The sequence below is a fragment of the Heterodontus francisci genome, chromosome 30 (genome assembly GCF_036365525.1).
Source record: "Heterodontus francisci isolate sHetFra1 chromosome 30, sHetFra1.hap1, whole genome shotgun sequence".
Lineage (NCBI taxonomy): Eukaryota > Metazoa > Chordata > Chondrichthyes > Heterodontiformes > Heterodontidae > Heterodontus > Heterodontus francisci.
In genome coordinates this window covers 8,916,119-8,937,465 of record NC_090400.1, presented here as the reverse complement: position 1 = coordinate 8,937,465, position 21,347 = coordinate 8,916,119, and the positions used below count along the sequence as shown (strand labels likewise).

General features: G+C 40.5%; 2 protein-coding genes across 3 annotated transcripts in view; both read left to right on the top strand.

Annotated features, from left to right (window-relative positions):
• Positions 1-2,409, top strand: part of ube2g1a (ubiquitin-conjugating enzyme E2G 1a (UBC7 homolog, yeast)) — a 98,794-nt gene extending 96,385 nt beyond the window's left edge. Inside the window, exon 6 of one of the 2 annotated variants that reach the window (XM_068010073.1) lies at positions 1,450-2,409. The gene's annotated coding sequence lies outside the window, so the exon portion shown is untranslated. The remainder of the gene's footprint in view (positions 1-1,449) is intronic. The other variant, XM_068010072.1, reaches the window with a different exon arrangement.
• Positions 2,410-19,145: 16,736 nt separating this feature from the next.
• The window catches only part of ankfy1 (ankyrin repeat and FYVE domain containing 1), a 110,115-nt gene continuing 107,913 nt past the window's right edge, over positions 19,146-21,347 (top strand). The window contains exon 1 of the mRNA XM_068010069.1: positions 19,146-19,179. Within this exon, the coding sequence (XP_067866170.1) occupies positions 19,170-19,179 (10 nt within the window). The 5' untranslated portion in view covers positions 19,146-19,169. The remainder of the gene's footprint in view (positions 19,180-21,347) is intronic.

The following is a 21,347-nucleotide window of genomic DNA, read 5'->3' as shown; positions in this document are numbered from 1 at the left end:
CAGAGGCCAATTAAAAGTCAACTATATTGTTATGGGTATGGAGTCATAAGCCAGACTGGGTAAGAATGGCAGATTTCCTTCCCTAAAGGACACTAGTGAATCAGCTGGGGTTTTTACACCAATCCAGTAGTTTCATGGTCACAATTACTGATACTAGCTTTTTATTCCAGATTTCTTTAAATGAATTTAAATTCTGCAGCTGGCACAGTGGGATTTGAACTTGTGTTACTGGTCTTGTAATACAAAGACATAACCTCTATGCTACTGTACTCCAGATGCCAGCTCTTTTTGTACTGCATTAGAGAAAATATAAAAAAATTCTGTTAAACACTTTTTTTTCTGCACTGACTTCATAATTGTTCTACATAATGCCTCCAGCACACCTTTTTGATATATGCATGCATGTTATTGAAAAGCCTTAAATCCTATTACTGGCTAGTGAATTTTTTCTTCCCAGTAGCAGCCCCCGCCCCCAACTTAGATACTAAATTTTCATCTGTAAAATCTTTTCCAAAGCATGCATTTTCTTCAAAGGGTTACAGTATTTTTCTATTAAGTTCCACCAACCAGCATATTCACATTTCTCCCTTGCCAATTTTTTGTAAGTACTAGGAAAACAAAACCAAAATATAATTTGTTGCTTCGAAGGATCTGTGTGCATAAAGCTAATAAAATTGAAGGCTGCTTAGATGATCAGCTGAGGGGAGGGGTGGAAGAGTAATTGTTGGGCTTGGTGAGGGAATCAACTGTTGATCTCCCATTGTACAAAGTGGAATAAAACATGTAAATGAAAGCTGGATATCTTGTGTTAGAGAGAGATTAGTAAGTACAACATTTGTTTTTTTTTTGGGGGGGGGGGCGGGTGGGGGGAAGTGTGGAAGTTAGAAGTTGCCCCACTGAAGTTTCCAACTGTAAATGCTGTACCCTTTTATTTGTCTTGCAGTCAATATGAAATGCAGGAAAGTTGGAGCCAGTTGGATTCTTTGCAATTGTAAATAAAATACTTTGAGGGAGTTAAAAATTGTGCACTGTTGGATCACATTACAATACATCATTTATAATGTTTCAAATCCAGCTAATTGGCTTTTTGTTTTTGTGCTGGGAGAATAGATTTTCCACTGCTTCCATTCCTCGACCACATGGGTCCTCACCTAACAAGTCAAAAGTATCTGAATAAGGAGAGCCACAATGGAGGTACTTCAGAAGACCTCTTAATGAGGGGTGTGGTTCATGTATTAGGTTGAGAAATGATCTGTCTATGCATACTAGTCTTCAGGCACTAATCTTTTTATGGAGACTGTTTCAGGGCTGCCAGCAACTCCAGTATCTCATTCCTGGCCAGTCATTGTGTGCCTGATATGGATAGGAGGGGCCTCTGTGTACTATATGTAATAACACAAAGGGGTGTTAGAATAAGTATTTGGACTAAACTGCAGCAATAACTAATAGGAACTTTCTGAGTTGCAGGTCTCCAATTAGAACCAACATGGCACTGTTGACTTTCTGCACTCAACCCACCAATTGTTGGACCTCTTCAAACTGGTATCAAGTTGGTAATCCTGGATTGGCATTATGGAGCTGAGTGAATTATGCCATCCTCATTGTGGAGTAAAGCCTATCGTGCCAACTTGGGGAAGGGGGGAACAAAATGATGCATCAGGATTCCTGTGAACTGCTTTGATCTTCAGGAGGAATTGTAAAGACCTGTACATAGCACAACATTATCTGGATATTCTATATACCGTACTTAGACACCCACAATATGCATTGTACCAAATTATAGCTTGCTTGTAGTTAGAGAATCGTGTAAATTCTGAGATTTTAGCAAGGGGGCTTTGTGCATTCAATTTTCTAAGTTTACTATTAAAAAGTCTTGTAAAAGGTGGCTTGCACTGTAAAACTAAAAGTTGAATTCAGTTTTTAAGATGGATTCCATAGTGGGAATGTTTTACCAGATATTCTGACGCTGCATTAGCACTTGGTGCCCTAAAATTTTGGGCATAAATACTTGTACTTTGCAGGTGTTCAAATTTAATATGCAGATACTTTTGGTTCTACAGCAAGGGGTTGAAGTTTATACCTGAATTTGAAATTAGCCAAGGTGACCTCATTAATCTTCACTGCCCAACTGATTGAGCAAATGTTTTCCAAGCTTGTTTTTGTGGAGAGTGTCTGAAGTAGGTTTCACATGTTTAGGTGTAGGCTTTCACCCTTCTAAGTGGGAGTTTGAGAACTTTTGGAATTAAAATGCTGTTTGTGTGTGTTTTTTTTTTTTCCTTTCTAGCTATACTGCAGATTTTCTGCCTGATGTACAAAGACAAATGGTGATGTATATTTTCATGTAATTTGATTTTTGGAATTCTGTCACCTGTAGTGAAAGTTCTTCCAAAATATAATTGTTTTCCAGTATGAGTTGTCAGTTTCAATTGTGTAAAGCCTCTCAATTGCATGTAACTTTTTCATGAAAATTGTTGAAATTTAATCTCATGCACAAAATAGGGATGCAGACAAATTGAACTCTATGCAAACAACTATACTTTAGTACAAGAACTTCAATAGTTTTTTTTATAGGTTCTGCTTAAAGTGCACTTGAAAACAATCTTTAGCATTGGTAGCTCTCATGAATACTAGTTGCACTTTTAAATGTGTATTAGCATGTTTTTGATTTTTTTTTTTAAATCTGACTTTGGGCTTTGTGCAATGGTTAAACTAAATTTGAGGCTGGGGAAGGAAATGGGAGAGGTTAACTCTTGCAATCCACTCGTGAGTCCTGCATATCTTTAGTGCATTGCTGAATACTAATGTTCGTGGTGAGCCTTTTTTTTTTTGGATCTAGTGCAGTTTTGAATTGAGGTGCACTGGGTTATGAGATCTGCATGCAACATAATTTTGAAACTAGTATCCTTTTAAACTGCACATGTGTGGTTTTGACCTGAAGCCTCCTGAAACTATTAGAAAAATGTATAAGATTTATTGGACTTTTAAACTGATTTTTATTCTGCCTTTTGAGGCATGGATAGAAAACTGGGAAGTGGGAGGCAGCGTTGGGTTAAGAGATTCTTGAATTGATGGCCAGTGACCAAGTGCCCTGCCTGCCCCCACTCTCCCCACAAAGGGTGGATGCTGGAGCTGCAGCTTTTCAGTCTGCATAAAAATGACAAAAGTAAAGTTCTGCAAAAAATTGAACATTCCATTCTGAATAGGCAGAATTATGCCAGATGTAACTCTAAAGAAGAGGCAATAGAGGAAGGGCAGATGAGTATAATCTAAATGAAATGTAAGGTTGGAGGAAAGAAAAAGGATTTAGGGTTGTAGGTACACAACTCATTTAAAGTGCAAAATATTGTCAAAACAAAGATCAAACTTTTAAGTTATAGAATGTTACCTTTTTTAAAATTGGCAACCTTCAGTTTCATCCTTTTGTACATTTGAGATGATCTGATTTTAAACTTCTCTTTGGGGAATGCAGAATAGAGGTTGTGGGATTGGGGTGGGAAGAAATCCAGAATAAGGGGAATAACTTACACTTTGAGCTAAACTGATTTAAAAGTGAATCCAAGAAAACTTCATGCTGAGAACGTGGAATTAAAAGCCATAGATACAACTGAGGTGTTTAGTAAGAATATTGAGGGATATGGAGAAGGAACCATGAATTGGGTGGTAAGATAGATGTCCTTGCTAATGAATTAATGGTGCAAGCTCAATGCACTGAATGGCCTGATCTTTCTGGGTTCTGCATCTGTGCAAATCATTTGGCTGTTAAAGATTCAGATTTGCTGATTCCAGATGAGTTTAGCTCAGTGCTGGCTAGAGAGATTAATCGGGTCTGCAATTTCTGATGCTAAAGAGTCACTTTTATGAAGTAGTCTTGAGAGTCAGTGAAGAATATGATATCTAGTGAAATAAAAGTGCATGTGTCAAGTGACCTGAGACATCAAGACCTCTCATCAGAGCCAGGAATATGCCATTCCAATGTTGTCATTATGTGTTAAATACAACTATGCCTGTGGAAGGTGTATATTAAAAGCTTGTGGTGCAAAATTTACTGCTGATATTTACTTTTCTTTAAGATGTTCACTAAGATAGTAAGTTTGTTCAAACAATTCTAGAAACAACATTTTTAAGTCTTAATATTGCTAGACAACTTTGTACATGTTAATGCAGCACATACAGCAATGCCAGGCAACTTGATGATCAGCCACCCCAAACCGTCAATAAGTATTCTGCTAGGTGCAGCAGTATAAAACTTTTTTTTTTTCTCAGCACATTAACTTGCATTTATACAGTGCTTTTAATGTCAAAACATCCCAAGACACTTTACAAGCATTGTCAAACAAAATTTGATACTGAGACATATTAAAGAGGAGGGCCTGAAAGGCTGGAGGATATCTGATGGGGAGGGGTAAGGGCATGGAGGGATTTGAAAACTAGAATGAGAATCTTAAAGTTGAGGTGTTGCTTAAGAGAGCCACTGTAGATCAGCGAGCACAGAGGAGATGGGTGAACAGGACTTGGTGTGAGTTAGGCCATAGACAGCAGAGTTTTGAATGACTTCAAGTTTGTGGAGGGTAAAACTTAGGAAACCAGCCAGAAGTGTATTGGAATAGTGGATAGCAAAAGCATGGATGAGTGTTTCAGCAACAGATAAGCTGCAGCAAGGGTGAAGTTGGGCAATTTTATGAAGGTGAGAATAGGTAGTCTTAGTAATGCAGATGTAGTAGGAAGTAAATCTTGTTCAAATATGTTCTGAACAATCTGGTTCAGCCTCGATTGCCAGGGAGAGGGATGGATTGGTGGCAGAGGAGTCAAGCTTGTGATGGGGACTGAAGATAAAATGGCTTCTGTCTTCCTAGTATTTAGTTGGAGCTAATTTCTGCTCATCCAGTGTTTGGTGTTGGACAAGCAGTCTGACCGTTTAGTGATAGTGGAGGGCACAAGAGGTGGGGGTGAGGTAGAGCTGGGTGTTAGTGTACATACGGAAAATGACAGTTTTCAGATGATGATGTTGAGGTGCAGCATGTAGATGACAAATAGGGGAACAAAGATAGATCCTTGGAACACCAGAGGTAAGAGTACAAAAGTGGGAAGAGTAGCCTTTGCAGGTTATTCATCAGTTTGTTGTCTGATCCGAGCTGTTTAGTAAACCATTGACCGGACTTACTGAATTTTAAATAAAACGCATCAATTTTTTGAACTCTTCCTTTTGAGAGTCTACAGTCTAGGTCTAGCAGCAGTTATCTTTTGTGGGGGGATGCCTCCCAAAGTGCTTTAGGGGAAGAAGAAATAGCAGTCATATAGTATTTGGGATGTGCTCCAGCTTAATCATTGGGGACACCAATGCTAAACCTTGGACATTTAGCTCAAAAAGTTTGATTTATTTCCTCTGGGGAGTTACTGACAAGGGATTGTCAAGTTAAAATCCTCAGATAGGAGAAATGTCTTCATGCAGAATTGCAAAATGGAATACTTTTCTGAAGGAAGTGGTTAAGGCAGAGACTAACTTTTTAAAGGAAGGGTTGATAAACATTTGAAGCAGAGGGCAGAGCACTGGCATCAATTTTGCTTTACTCTGGGTAGAACAGGGTATTGGGATAATTTTTTGTTTTTGTTTACTGTAGCAGACATTGGGCTTTTGTTTTCTGTTTCATAAATCCAGGATGTATTTCAAGGATAAAGGTGCCCTGAAGGTTCTGGTTCCTTGCTGGATACTGTTCAGAGCTGGCTGTTCTCTGGTATACAACAATTGGTAATTCAACATGTGCTAGCCTGGATAAGGACTTGACAGGCCAGTCACTCATGAAGACCTCACTGTAGAGCTCAATCTTATTGTCAGCTGATCCAAGTAATCCCATTGCTGCAGTGTTGCCATGGCTTTTTATCCTTTCTCTTTACCCTCACCCCAACCCAACCAACAATTGGTAAAGTCAAAAGTCTCACTGGTTAGCGTTATCTGAATGGTTTATGGCTCCGTCATCAACTAGCTTTTCCAATTGAGCCACTGGTGTAGGGAGAGGCAGGATGGTGCGGGAGGAGACGGGGAACAAAATTGTAGGATTTGCACTCTAGTAGGACTATTTTTTGAGTAGTAATAAGTGGCCCCAGATGGTGTGTAGGGTACTAAATTGTTAACACTGTAAATATAAAGCTTGCGTTCCCATGAGTGTAGATTGTGGAGCAGGAGTGCACCATGATCTTGCTGCTGTAGCAGTTATTTCTAAGATTCACTTTTTTTAAATGGTTACAGAAGTCTTTACCCTCAAACGCTTCAGAATGTGAAATTGTATCCATGGTGAAGTGAAATGATTTCCCCTTCCAACACACATTGTCGATTCGGTTAATTTAATGTTGTGACCAGTTAAAGTTGCCACTTGTGTAATCTGAGCTGCAGAGCTTTTATTTTTTTTTAATGCAGTCCCATTCATTTTGTATGAAATGAAGAAGTGGTTTGTTGTAAGTAAATTTTCAGTTGACACAATTAAAATGTGTTTTATACTGAACATCTGTCTGAATTTTCCACTGGCCTCACTCCTCCCTATCTCTGTAAACTTCAAGTCCTGCAGATCTCCAGGAATGCTGAATTCTTCCAAATTTTGTGCCTTCCAAAATCTTTGTCCTGTTAGTAGCAGCAGTATGGCCTTAAAGCCATATAGTCCCTAGTGTCTAGAATTCCCTCCATTATAAAACCCTCCTTCGGCTTGGTATCTGTATTTCTGGGAAGGATCTTGATGTTTATTTACCTTTTTTTTTAAAGGTGCTATATAAATGCAACTTCTAATGAAAGAGCAAACTCCAACTTGGAGAAATAAACCTCTACCCTGTAAGGATACAAAAAGGTACAGGTTAAATCAAGAACGAGTGAAATTCAAAGCAAAAAATTCTGAGCCCTGCGAGAACTGTTAACTGATACAATGTGTTTCTAGAGGTAAAAAAGAAGGGATTGTTGAAACAACTGAGCCAAATATAGTAAAGTGACAAAATATAATCATTGTGGTTTAAAATCTATACTTGTTTTGTCAGTGAAGTTGGAAATGTCAGTTGGAAAAAAAATTCTCCGTCCTACCTGTCCAAAATCACTTAGTTTTGGGGGACTTGATATTCATAGTAAATTTTTCCTCAATAATACAAAGTACCTGTAACATTCTGTGTAAATGGCTAGAGAGAGGAACAATGAAGTGCTAGTGATAGAACTGGAAAGTCTACGTATTGAGTTATGTAATCAGATATTATTGTAATGGACCAACCCATTTTCCAGGAAGCTATGACCTGAAATCCTTTTGCTGCTGTGTTCCAACTCCAGTCTTTATAAATCATAAATTCTGCCGCATCTAGTTACGAATGACCAGAGTTGACTGGGAATGGTGACTCTGCTGAGGAATCTTATCATTACTGTCCCCCTCTACATGGAAAGTCAGATGCCAGTTTCAGAATGGCATAAAACTGCCACTTCGAGCAATGTCACGGGGGTGGGGGCAGGATACAGTACTTGGCCAGAGGGAAGGGAGGAAAGGGAATGGTGGAATTTCATCCTGCAGTCTCTTACATGCTTGGGAGGATATAGAAAGGATAGCGAGCTCTGCAATACTCTATGGTTACAAAGATTTAAGGAGACTGAAGCATTGATGAAAATGGTGACTTCTGTAGCCATTCCTACCAGAGTTTGAGATTGTAGTACGGTAACTACCACCATAGCAACAGTCTATTGTTCCTTGCTTTATTTTGGAACAAAGAAACAAAGCTGAGGTGACAGAATTTGTTCTTGGGAAAATCTGTGTGCTACTCTTCAGTTTCACAGTTTTGACATGGCTGTTGACTGCATTATCTCCTGCTGTGATCTTTTATGACAAGTTATCGGGGTCAACATTCACCAGGTAGCAATGAAAGTATGGGGAAAGGAATAAAATGTTTTTGGATGAGAGAGCGTTTAGACAAAATGAGACGCTTTGTTCAGCTTCGTGAATGACTAACCACATTTTTAGTTAACAGTGGTTCACAAGCTATGGGGTTTCCGTAAGCGGTTAGGTTTAGTGCGACAGTGCGTCCAAAATGGTGGTGAAGGGTTTTGAAGTGATTGTCTTCAGCGCACAAAATGTAGTCATGTTTATTGGTTTTATACACCCCATGCACCACTAAATTGTCCAAGATTACTCTCTGCAGATTAGTTTAAAAGTTCATACTTTTGCACACGATCTAATGGCAAAGCAATGAATTAAAAGTCATGGTGATGGGATATCTCACTGGTTCTGATGATTGCATATATCAGGTACAAACTCTGTCGGGTGAGGAGGTGTTGACTTTCTATTTGGAAAATATCATGTCTGAAGTAAAAGAGTTCTGATATTGAAAATGGCCAAAAGGAAGAAAACAATCACTATGGAAACAACTTCAGCTGTTCTACAGACATGGATGTCTCATTTGTGAGAATGAATACTTTTTACCCTCTTATACACCAGTTGCTCTATAGAAGACACCTCGGCTCTATAGTTATTAACAGCAACAAGCTACAATCTCACTGGATAATTAAAGATTTTCTTCAAAAAGTTGAATGTTTCTCCATTTATTTTGCAAATAGAATTTATTTAAGTAAACCCTTGTAAGTTTTCTTTTCCAGTGTGCTAAATATTTTTTTTCTTTTTAGTTCTGACCTATAACTGTTCTCCAAGTAAGAGGAAAGGTGACAAATCTTGCTTCTTGGCCTCTGGTGTCATTCTAGTCACTCACTTGGTCTCGCCCTCCAATTTTGCTTCCCGGGTGGGGGGGAGAACCTGACCTCTACTTGACCCTCTTCCACAGGATGCATCCTGTGGAAATGGAGGACAGGCTGGGTGAGGGACGGTAGTCACAACTTTCATCCCGCCATCCCTCAGATTGTTGAACCTCCACTGAGCTGCTGATAAATTATTTTCCTCAGTATTTTGTTTTTGAAGGAGGAAATGGTGTCCACAAAGAACTCCTTGAACCTCAAAAGTATCCGGAGTTGATTTTCATTTGGCATCCAAAATGAATACAAGCCATCTTTTGTGATATCTGTTTTTATAGTGCAAAATTTCAACACTTAACCAGTTATTATAAACTGACTATATTTTCTGAATATCACATAACAAATTTACACTAGAACTGTTAATCCTTCAGCCTGAATTTTGGTTTGACTGCATCAGTGGCACTGAGTGCTCTGTCTTCACTTGCTATCATAGGTAATGGCAAAAACGAAATGAACTTAAAGCTAAACATGATCACTTCTCAAAGCTCCAGGTGTATTTTATAACCTCAAGTTGTTTTACTCAGAGTTGAATGAGGGAGTCCGTGCCCTGTTTTGTTTATTGATAATCAGAAAATAAGAACTTTTCTTGAATCAGGTGCTGCTGTTTGTACCACGATTAGTGAGATACTTTCCCTGCAGAAAAGCTTTATATTTTCAACCCTTATATGCCAAAAATGCCTTAGATTTATAATAATCTAGCTCATATTTAAAGTTTCACTCCAATTTGGACTACATTCAGTTTTAGATGCTGCACATTTACCAGAATGATTGCAGGGCTTAAAAGTTAAATTATGAAGAGAGGTTGCTTAAATGTGGTTTGAATTCCCCAGAGTATAGAAAGCTTGGAGAATGTATATAAAATCTACTAGAAGAATAAGGGTACAAGGCAAGTCTTATGGTACAGGTCAGAGAATCTTATGCTCGTGATTCTCTGCTTTGTGTGCATGTTGATTGTGGCTGTATGCCAATTGCCCTATCACACTAGATATAGTTTATTTCTGGTGTATTTCTTGTACATTCCCAGCACCATCCAAGACAAAGCAGTCTATTTGATTAATATTTTATCCACTAGCTTAAACAGCCATCTGTAGCCTCCCATAGCTGCAGTGTGTACCATCAACTCTCCAAGGTTCCTTTGTCAGTAACTCCCAAACTCTCAGCCTCCACCATTTAGAAGACCTGGGCAGCAGATCCATGGCAACATCGTTACATCCAAGTTCTCCTTCAAGTCATTAATCATCTTGACTTGGACATATATTGCTATTCTTTCATCATTGCTGGATCAAGATCCTACTTAACACACTGCGGGTGTACCTATACTACATGGACTGAAGCAGTTCAAGAGGCCACTGCTACTTTCTCAAGGGTAACTGGAGATGGGAAACAAATGCTGGATTTGCCAGCGATGCCCACATTCTTAGAATGAATAATGAAGACATTATTCCTGATGCATTCTTGGTGCAATTCTCTTACATTTCAGGTATATTGATAGTACATTTGGAGCTTAAAGGATTAATTTATGACAGTGCAAACCTGGCTCCTGTTTCCTTGATTGTAGGCGATTATCAAAGCCACAAATGACATCCCACATCAATGTCAACGGTAAGATATTCCTCTTAAATTTTTTCTACCTCCCTCCGCGCACCCCCCCCCCCACCCCCCAAACAACGCATCAAGACATGAAAAATCTGCATTTTCAAATGTGATGATCCTGAAAAACCAAAGAAATTTAATTTCATATGAAAATGCATTATGTCAACTCAATTGCATACAACCATTGGTTGGTATATCATTTTGGTTTTAGTTTCTATTTGATACAGATACCATAAGGGTGAAAATACAATTCTGTACAAATTAGGTAGCTTCCCTTTTGAAGAGCTAATGAAGAAAGCCTCCGTTTCCCCTCTCCAGATTGTCTAAGGACTAAATGGTGTATTTAACCCTTGAGATGCCAATGGAGCTGGAAATAAAATTATAAAACTGGTTTATATTGTTGCTGTTAGCTGTGGCTCAGTGGATATGCTGTTATGCCTGAGTTAGAAGGTTGTTGGTTCAAGTCCCACTCCAGATACTTGAGCACAAATCTAAGCTGACGTTACAGTACAGTACCCAAGGGAGTGCTGTTTTTTGGTTGACAGGGATGAGTCCTGTCAGGTGGACATAAAAGATCTCATGGAACTATTTTGAAATAGAGCTGGAAAGTTTATTCCAGTGTCCTGGCCAATATTTATCTATCAGCCAACTTCACTAAAACACATTAACTGGTCATGTATCTCTTCTAGGACTGAGGTGAGGGAAAATTTCTTCACATGGAGTTATGGATCATTAGAATTCTCCAGAAGGCTGTAGATGCTTAGTCATTGAGTATATTCAAGAGAGAAATTGATAGAAAATTCAGGAAATTAAAGGATATGGGGATAGTGCAGCAAGGTGGAACTGAGGTAGAAGATCAGCCACGATTGTGTTGAATGGCAGAGCTAGTTCAAAGAGCCGAATGGCCCACTCCTCCTATTTCTTATATCCTTTTGTACTGTTTGTGGGATCTTGCTGTTGGCAAATTGGCTGCCCCATTTCACTACATTACAACAGTGACTGCACTTCAAAAGTATTTCATTAGCTTAAACGGCATTGGGAAGTCCTGAGGTTGCAAATGGTACTATATAAATGCAAGTTCTTTTTTTTCTTCCCCAGAGTGGCATCTGATACTAGCTTGTTGTGATTTCTGAATAGAGGAATGAAGATTCCTAACCAGCAATAAAAGTATTGCATGCAACTGAAGCCCTGTAACTCAAAGCAGTGGTGAGCAACACATTGGAATTCATGACCTGGCATCGCATGATATCGACAGCATGTAGCAGCAGGTGTGTCTTTGGACCAGCACTTTATTGCTGAAGAGGACCGTCGTGGAAATGATTGACAGGCCCTCCTGGTGGCAGTGCAGGAGGGAGCACAGAGTCGTGTTTGGTTAAAAATAACTTGTTTCAAATGCCAGAATTGGTAGCAGTGTACAGGTCACACACAACCTGGTCAAAGTAACATACACTCAAGGGAGCTCTGGTAGATTTTAGGCATTTTTCTGCCAGTTCCTCCAAGATACATCCCTTGCCCTTCACCAGTGTGGCCAGAGCTATCGCCATTGCTACTAAATTGAATAAAAGGCCAGATAATCTTTCACCCTTTATAAGCTTGACCTTATCCAAAACTCTGTTGCCCATAGGGCAGCACAGTGGTGCGGTGGTTAGCACTGCAGCCTCACAGCTCCAGGGACCCGGGTTCGATTCTGGGTACTGCCTGTGCGGAGTTTGCAAGTCCTTTCTGTGACTGTGGGTTTTGCCGGGTGCTCCGGTTTCCTCCCACAGCCAAAGACTTGCAGGTAATAGGTAAATTGGCCATTGTAAATTGTCCCTAGTGTAGGTAGGTGGTAGGGAATATGGGATTACTGCAGGGTTAGTATAAATGGGTGGTTGGTCGGCACAGACTCGGTGGGCCGAAGGGCCTGTTTCAGTGCTGTATCTCTAAATAAATATCCAAGCTTGCACCAAGTCAGGTTTACCCATTACCCCTGTACTCGCTGACCTAAATAGGTTCCTGATCCAGCAACACTTCGATATTTTAAAACTCTTATCCTTGTGTTCAAATCCCTCCGTGGTCTCTCCCCTCTGCATCTGTGTAACATGCGGCCTTCTGGGAATTCCGCATTCCTCCAACTCTGGTTTCTTGTGCATCAAACACATCCTTCACCCCACCATTGGTGGCCATGCCTTCAGCTGTCTTGTGCCTAATCTCTGGAATTTCCTTCCCAGATTTCTCTGCTTCTCCACCACTTGCTGCTCCTTTAAGCCACTGCTTAAAACCTACCTCTTTGATGAAGTGTTTGGTCACCTGTTCTAATGCCTCTTGCTTTGGCTCTGTTTAAGGCTCTTAAGGTTCTATATAAATACAAGTTGTTTCTATTGTGGAATCTCACAGGGTACTACACGCTGATCAACCACTTTGGCCCAGTAATGAGGGGCAGAATAGCAAATTTTCTTTGCCAACTTGAGAGAAGGTGATAAATGAAGACCAAGGGCACCCAATAGGCCTGGTTGTCAATAGACTACCGTCTCGTTTCTCTCATCAGGGGATTGACTACATATCTCTCACTTCCTTGTGGTGAGCTGCTGAAAAGTAATAATAGAGGCCTGGGAATGTGTCGCCTCTCACCACAGTGGGTGGGTCTCCAAGAAGACAGCACAAGGAAACCGGACGAAACTTTTGCAGAAGTGGACCTGCCAGAAAGCTCCATCCATTTCACAAGGCTGAGTCTCATATTGTGCATTCACTTACCCAACTCAAAAACCAAATCATCTACCTTGTAGGTTCTTTTCTGATTGCACAGTTCACCTCAAATGTACATTACATTAAAGAAAGAATTTACTTTTATATACACATTTTATGACCTTAGGACGTCCCAAAATGATTTAGAGACAGTGAAATGTAGTCACTGTTGTAATGTCGGGAAATAGCCAATTTGCACACAGCAAGGTCCCACAGACAGCAATGTGTTAATGACCAGATATCTGTTTTAGTGATGTTAACTGAGGGATAAATATTGGCCACAACACTGCGGACAACTCCCCTGCTCTATTTCAAAATAGCACTATGACGCCTTTTATATCCACCTGAGACTGCAGATAGGGCCTCAGTTTAACATCATATCCAAAAGGTGGTTTCTCTGCAGTGCAGTACTGCATTGAAGTTTTAGCCTAAACTTTGGACTTCAGTCTGTAGTGGACCGTGAACCCACTACCTCCTGACTTAGAGTTGAGAATGCTACCCGCTGAGCCACAGTTGATACCTAATGTTAGTACTTGTACTGTTATTGTCAAATACACATTTTATCGCAATAGAAGTCACTAATGCAACAAACCATTTGCATTTAGAATGAGACATGACGATCCTAACAGTGGACCTTACTAAAATGTGCTTATGGTTGCTTTCGAACTAATATGAGATGGAAGTTCTGGTATCTTTCTTCATGATCAGTGATGATGTCGGCGACCATATATTTTCCAACAATTACAGCAATATCATGGTCAGTAACTACTCAAAGTTAGGAGATTGTCTTACATTGTATGGCAGCAGATCAAAACATTCAAGTGTCCTATTGTTTTAATAATTTGTCTATGCTATTAAAAACTTTCCAGCTGGAAGACTGTAGAGACGTATAATTGTAGGTGATTGGTTCATGCTGACCATTTGATTCATCAGTCACATGCATAGCACAGACCAGTTGCTTCCGGAGAGTTTCAATTGCAGAAAAATCCACACTGCAGACATGTTAGTGCCTATCCTCCCATACACCTGACTGCACTCTCTCAACCTGTACTCTAGTGTATCACATACGTCCCATATTGTCTTTAGCTCCCCATCCTCCTCTTTCCTGAGCCTCTGCTCCTCGGTCTATGAGCAACACCATTGGAGATTTACATTCAAGTCAAGTGGGTATGATTTTTTATTGAAAATTTTCAAGGCCCTTGGAGTATTTGTTTGAGACAAGAGCTTGAAGAAGTTATCTTCCTTTTTATAAATAAATGCATTGAAATTACAACATGAAAACAAGCCATTTTGCCCAACCATTCTGTGTTGATGCTATTCTTCCACATGAACACTAGTCATAATCCCTCGTGACCGCACTGTTCCCATGTTCCTTTATCGCCTTTTATTCTACCACCTTTCTAACCTACTCTCACATGTTGACCTAGTGTCTGCTTTGATCACGAACTTTACTAGTGTATTCTACAGCCTTACTAATCTCTGTGTAAAAAGAGTTTCTCCTGCTGTCTCCCCTACATTTAATCTTTTATCTACATTCCCCTGTTTTAGACCCCCCCTCAATGACTAAAAATCAGTATGTTTCCATCTATCCTGTCCCATCCCTTCGTAACTATAAACACCAGTAAATCACCTGTACCCTCCTCTGCTCGAATGAAAACAGACCCAACCCCTTAAATTGTTAATTGAGTATTTCAACGATCTGCCAATTAAAAATACATAATCTATTCTGATTTATTATTTCCTGTTAATTGACAGTCAATAAATTTGCACAGGTTATGTCGTAAATGGTGAGCATGTGTTTTTGTTATATATTGACAATTCCTCACCTTATGTTCCTAGAATAAGATGACTATCTTAAGAATCTCGTGTGAGGCTTGATTTAGGACAGAGGGACATTTATAACCAACAGCACTCAGGACAGATGACAGCTGCAATCCATCCAGTCAGCAAAAGAAAATGATCAGAAAGAGAATTAACCCACTCTTACATCCTCTGGATTTGTTTTGTGGCCTCTGAACCTTTCAACTCCAAAGATTAAAAATGGATAAGTAGGAAGATTTTCAAAGCTGTCTGTAATCTTATCAAAAATTTAGATTAAGCTATTAACTGGGCAGACTTTGTTCTCACCCCTTTAATGGGATTTGTAATCATTACCAATTATATGCTAGTCTCTATCTTAAATGTTACTTTTTTATATTAATGGAAAGTAGCAACTCATTACCCTGCTGAGACTGCTACTTCAAACATGGGTGTGCTGAGCAGACAAAGTACTTCACTGAGCATGTTCGAACCATGGAGATGTTGCCTGTTGGACCGATCTGGGGAGGGATCAACAATATAGCTTATGGGGTTGGATTGATACCCGGGGGTTTGCACACTTGCATTTGGGAGAACAGGGATAAATGTCAGCTTTTATCATCTTGGGAGTTTCACCTGTAGTTATTTGCCTCCCTCAGGACACTGAAAGGGTTGGATAGAGTCCATAATAACTGATGTACATCACCAGAATAAAGAATGTGTGTGATGAGCAGAATGGCTCTTTCACATTGCTTCCTCATCGTCTCATTCTATTTGTTTACATTGTTTGATATATGTCCATAAACTCTTTTAAAAGGGAATTAGATTGTTTCTTGAAATTGAGGAATATTGAAACGGTTTGGGAGCAAGCAGGATAGTCAGATTAGATTAGATCAGTCATGTGGAGAAAAACACTTAATGGGCTAATTTCTGCACTATAACATTCAGTGATTCTATACTGGTGTGTCTACAGTGCATAAATCACAGAATCACAGAATAATACAGTGCAGAAGAGGCCCATTGGCCCATCAAGTCTGCACCGATGCATTAAAGACACCTGACCTGTCTACCTAATCCCATTTGCCAGCACTTGGCCCATAGCCTTGAATGTTATGACGTGCCAAGTGCTCTTCCAGGTACTTTTTAAAGGATGTGAGGCAACCCGCCTCTACCACCCTCCCATCCAGTGCATTCCAGACTGTCACCATCCTCTGGGTAAAAACGTTCTTCCTCAAATCCCCCTTAAACCTCCTGCCCCTCACCTTAAACTTGTGACACCTTGTAACTGACCCTTCAACTAAGGGGAACAGCTGCTCCCTATCCACCCTGTCCAAGCCCCTCATAATCTTGTAGACCTCGATCAGGTCACCCCTCAGTCTTCTCTTCTCCAGTGAAAACAACCCAAGCCTATCCAACCTCTCTTCATAGCTTAAATGTTCCATCCCAGGCAACATCCTGGTGAATCGTCTCTGCACCCCTTCCAGTGCAATCACATCCTTCCTATAATGTGGCGACCAGAATTGCACACAGTACTCCAGCTGTGGCCTTACCAAAGTTATGTACAACTCCAACATGACCTCCCTGCTTTTGTAATCTATGCCTCGATTGATAAAGGCAAGTGTCCCATATGCCTTTTTCACCACCCTATTAATCTGCCCTTCTGCCTTCAGAGATCTATGGACAAACACGCCAAGGTCCCTTTGTTCCTCGGAACTTCCCAGTGCCAGGCCATTCATTGAATACTTCCCTGTCACATTACTCCTTCCAAAGTGTATCACCTCACACTCTTCAGCGTTAAATTCCATCTGCCACTTTTCTGCCTATTTGACCATCCCATCTATATCTTCCTGTAACCTAAGACACTCCACCTCACTGTTAACCACTCGGCCAATCTTTGTGTCATCCGCGAACTTACTGATCCTACCCCCCACATAGTCATCTATGTCGTTTATATAAATGACAAACAATAGGGGACCCAGCACAGATCCCTGTGGTATGTCGCTGGATACTGGCTTCCAGTCACTAAAACAGCCGTCTGTCATCACTCTCTGTCTCCTACAGCTAAGCCAATTTTGAATCCACCTTATCAAGTTACCCTGTATCCCATGTGCATTTGCTTTCTTGATAAGTCTCCCATGTGGAACCTTGTCAAAGGCTTTGCTGAAATCCATGTAAACTACATCAACTGCACTACCCTCATCTACACATCTGGTTACATGCTCAAAAAATTCAATCACATTTGTTAGGCATGACCTCAGCATCAAAAGACTTTTGTCCTGCACACATCTGTTCACACCTGTGTTAACATTCTTAGCTCTACTATGACCAATGTTTTCATGCATTAATTTATTAATTCATAAACCATAATAGCAGTTCTGAATGAAAAAACAAATATACTTGTAAAGTTATAGTTTAAGTCAGACAGAGGGAGACTTCTTCTGACCAAGAATGATGCAGCAAGGGAACCATGTTATTAAGGCAAGACACTAAAAGCCTTCAAATTTTCCATGTTCAATCATCCCCTCATGTGACAGCACTTGATATAGGTGGCAGCTATAGCTCAGTAATAGAACTCCTGTATCCAAGAAGGTTCTAAGTTCAAGCCCCGTTCCAGAGACGTCAGCACAACATTAATACTAATATTACAATGCTATCTTGAGGGAGTTCTGTGCTGTTGTAGGTGCTGCCTTTCAAGAGAGATCTGAACCCATCTTTCCTCTCATGAGAAGATGAAAGATTCCCATGGCATTATTTTGAAAGAGGGGAGTTCTCCCAGTGCCCTGGCCAATATTTATCCCTCAATCAGCATCACTGAAACAGATTATCTGGTCATTATCACATTGCTGTTTTATGGGAGCTTGCTGTGTGTAAATTGGCTGTTGTGTTTTGTACATTGCAACAGTGACTACACTTCAAAACAAAAGTACATAGTTGGCTGTAAAGTGCTTTGGGCCGTTTTGAGATCACGAAAGGCACTACATAAATGCAAGTTTTTTTTATCCTTGACAACTTCCTCTGACAGCCAAGTAGATATCCCAACTCAATGCATGGGACATCGAGGCATGAACCTGACTTAGTGTTAGTATTTCTAACACCAAAAGGCTGCAGAAATATCAACTTAATATTTAAATTTGTATTCCTGCCATGGAAGTGACCGAAGACAATGTAAGCTCACCACCAGCTTCTCGAGGGCAATGAGGGAATACTGGCATTACCAGCCACGCTCACAACTGTGAACGAATACAAAACACTTATTTTGTGGTCTGGTCTCTGCTTTGCTGCAAAACCACTCGTTTAATGTTTTATGTCACTGATGAGACCATCAAGGCGACGCTGTAAAACGGGTGATCTGAAAGCCCAACAGCACGTCAGTTCTTTGGTACTCGGGAAACATCGGGAGTGAGATTTGCGATCACAAACTGCATGCAAGTGGAGTGTGGTGCGACGTTAATTTCAGCTTCATTTCAACATGAAACTGGCAGCGTAACTCTGGAGTCAGAGTCCGAACCCATTCTGGAACGAAATGGATTGAGACTTCCTGGAAGGCGCAGTTCAGTTTGTCACCGTACGGAGTGTAAATTTAATGTGATATTTATTAAACTTGCTTTGCAAAGTGCTTGAACCTTCTGGACACTTTGTAAACCTACCCACATCTTAACTGTTCCCTGCCTGCTCTCGAAGCATTTAACATTCTAACCTTGGGGAAGACATTTCTAAACAAGCCAAGTCCAGCCAAACACCACAAACAACGTCCTCTCTCGCTGCCACAGTAAATTCACCGAGTGAGACCGATTGACAACACTTGTGTAAAAGTGATTTGTATCAGATGGGTTGCATTTAGATCAAAATGAGTACCTATTCCGCTGAGTGAGATCTAACAAGTCTATGATTATAAACTAACTTTATATGCCACCATAAGAATATATGGCAGGGAAGCATCAAAAGTTGACTTTCAAGGTTTTGTAACCTCCTGTGATGCAGAGCATATGGTTCGCTTTCTAGTTTTGAACAGCCTCATTTTATACATTAGTAATACATGGAATAAAGTGGCATTCTGAGAATTACAATTTTATGCTGTTTAACTCTAAATCCTCATACTTTACAGATGCACGTCCACCCCCCCCCTAAAAAATGTTAGTAACATCTGTAACGTTACAAATGAAACAATCTTAATCAAAAGAGTCAGTGAGTGAGTGGCGGTGCTAGAGGCAGTCCCGCTTTAAGGGGTGGTTCCCCCCGCTCCACCGCCTCCATTTCTTCGGGGAGGGGGAATATCGCGAGATCAGTTGGAACCAACATGGCGGAAGGTAGGAGCTGTCAGCGCCGCGGGGACCGGGGTGGGGGAGAGAGGGAAAGAAGGAGAGGGGGTACACACGCTGCTTTTCCTGTTGGGTGGCCGGTTGGCAGTGAGTGCCAACTGGGAGAGAGCGACGCGCTCTGGGTTAATGGGCCGGGCCTCAGACTCCCCGAGCCGGGGCCGATAGCGCCTTCTCCCCTTCCCCCTCCCTGGGGGCGTCAGTGCAAAATCTCTACCCTCCCTGGGGGGGCTGGTACTGCTGAATTTCCCTGCTTGTGGGGGGTGGTCAATTCTGAATTCCCACTCCCTCCCCTCCTCCCCACCCCCGTCCCCCCGCTTCCACCCAATCTTCCCTGGAGTGGGGTCAGTGCTGAATCTCCCACCTCCCTTTTCTCCCTGGCCGTCAGTCCTGAATCCCCTTGCCTTGGGATGGGGGCGGTGGTCAGTGCTGAATTGCACCCCCACCCCAACACTCCCTGAGGGTCAGCACTGGCTCCCCTACCTTCCTGTGAATCATTTGATTTATTTTGAAATGATGACCATGTAATAAGTGATAATAAAAGCAAAATACTGCAGATGCTGGAAATCTGAAATAAAAACAAGAAATGCTGGAAATACTCAGCAGGTCAGGCAGCATCTGTGAAGAGAGAAGCAGAGTTAACGTTTCAGGTCAGTGACCCTTCTTCAGAACTGACATATACTAGAAATGGAAAAGGTTTTAAGCAAGTAAAGTGAGGGTGGGGCAAGAGTTAACAAAAGTGAAGGTGTTGATGGGACAAGCTCACAGAGAATAACTGACCAGAAGGCCATGAAGGATCTCTGACCTGAAACGTTAACTCTGCTTCTCTCTGCACAAATGCTGCCAGACCTGCTGAGTATTTCCAGCATTTCTTGTTTTTATACAATGTAATAAGTGCACTGACTTTAGTCACTGTCCTTTCAGTAAAGCTTTCAACTCAGTTTTGTATGTTCTATTTAAAATAAATTGGATGTTAGGCAGGAAATATAATCTATAGTTGCAACAAACCAGTGTTCAATTACGTAAAGAAGCCGTGCTTCACTCTTTAGGCTTCTGTCTGCTGAATCCATTTAAATCATCATGTACTGGTTACCTTGGTATATAAAATAAACAGGCTGGAAATACAGAGCCATGTCAATGAACAAATGAATAAATTTAATATAGCAAAGTGTGAGATGGTTCATTTTGGTTGGAGGAATAAGGAGGCCCCTTTTTTTATTCCTTCGAAGGTAGGAAACTGGAGGAGCTGAGAGATCTGGAAATAAAGATAAACGTGTTGCAACTTATAAAAGTTTGTGTATGAAGTCATAGAGAATACAAACCAAGTACTGAGGTTTAATCCTGGAAGAATAAAATGCAAATGCAGGGAGGTAATGTTAAGTTTGGCCACTGTTCTGGTCTCATTACTACAAAAAAAATATTGAAGCACTGGAGAAAGTACAGAAAAGGTTTATAAGGATGTTCCCGGAATTTAAATTGAGCAGGCCAGGGCTGTTTTCTCTGGAGAGGAGACCTGATCAGTTTTGTTTTAAAAATCATGAAGATGCTCAATAGATTAGATAGATGTGGAGAAATTATTGCTTGAAGGGGAGCCCAGAACAAGGGGCATGAATACAAGATAGTTACGAACAAATCAAATAAAAAATTCTAGGAATATCTTTACAGAGAGTAATGAGAATGTGAAACTCTGACGTGGAGTGGTTGAAGCAGATTGCATTAACACGGTTAAGGGGTGGCTTGGTGCATACATGAGGGAATAAAGAAATATAGACAGAGTGGATGAGGCTCATGTGGAGAGTAAACATCGGTATGGACCAGTTTGGCGGAATAGCCTGTTTCTGTGTTGTAAATGTAATTCTATAATATATTCTGTGTATCCTAAAAGAGAAAGATGGGTTAACCAATTTAGGTAATTCTGTGTAGGTTTACCTCTTCAAATTAAATTTTTCTCCACCTTGTGTTCAATAGATTTTTAAAAAGTACATAACTCCTATTTTTAAAAAGAATTTGTGTAATTACCAGTTATAATACAGGATGAAGAGACTATATTTTGGCTGTTTGGATTTTTAAAAACTTTTTAGTTACCTGTTCCTACACATTGCGGGATAGGTAGGCATTCTGCTCATTCTTCTGTTCCTCTTTACCCATTTCCCACCTAT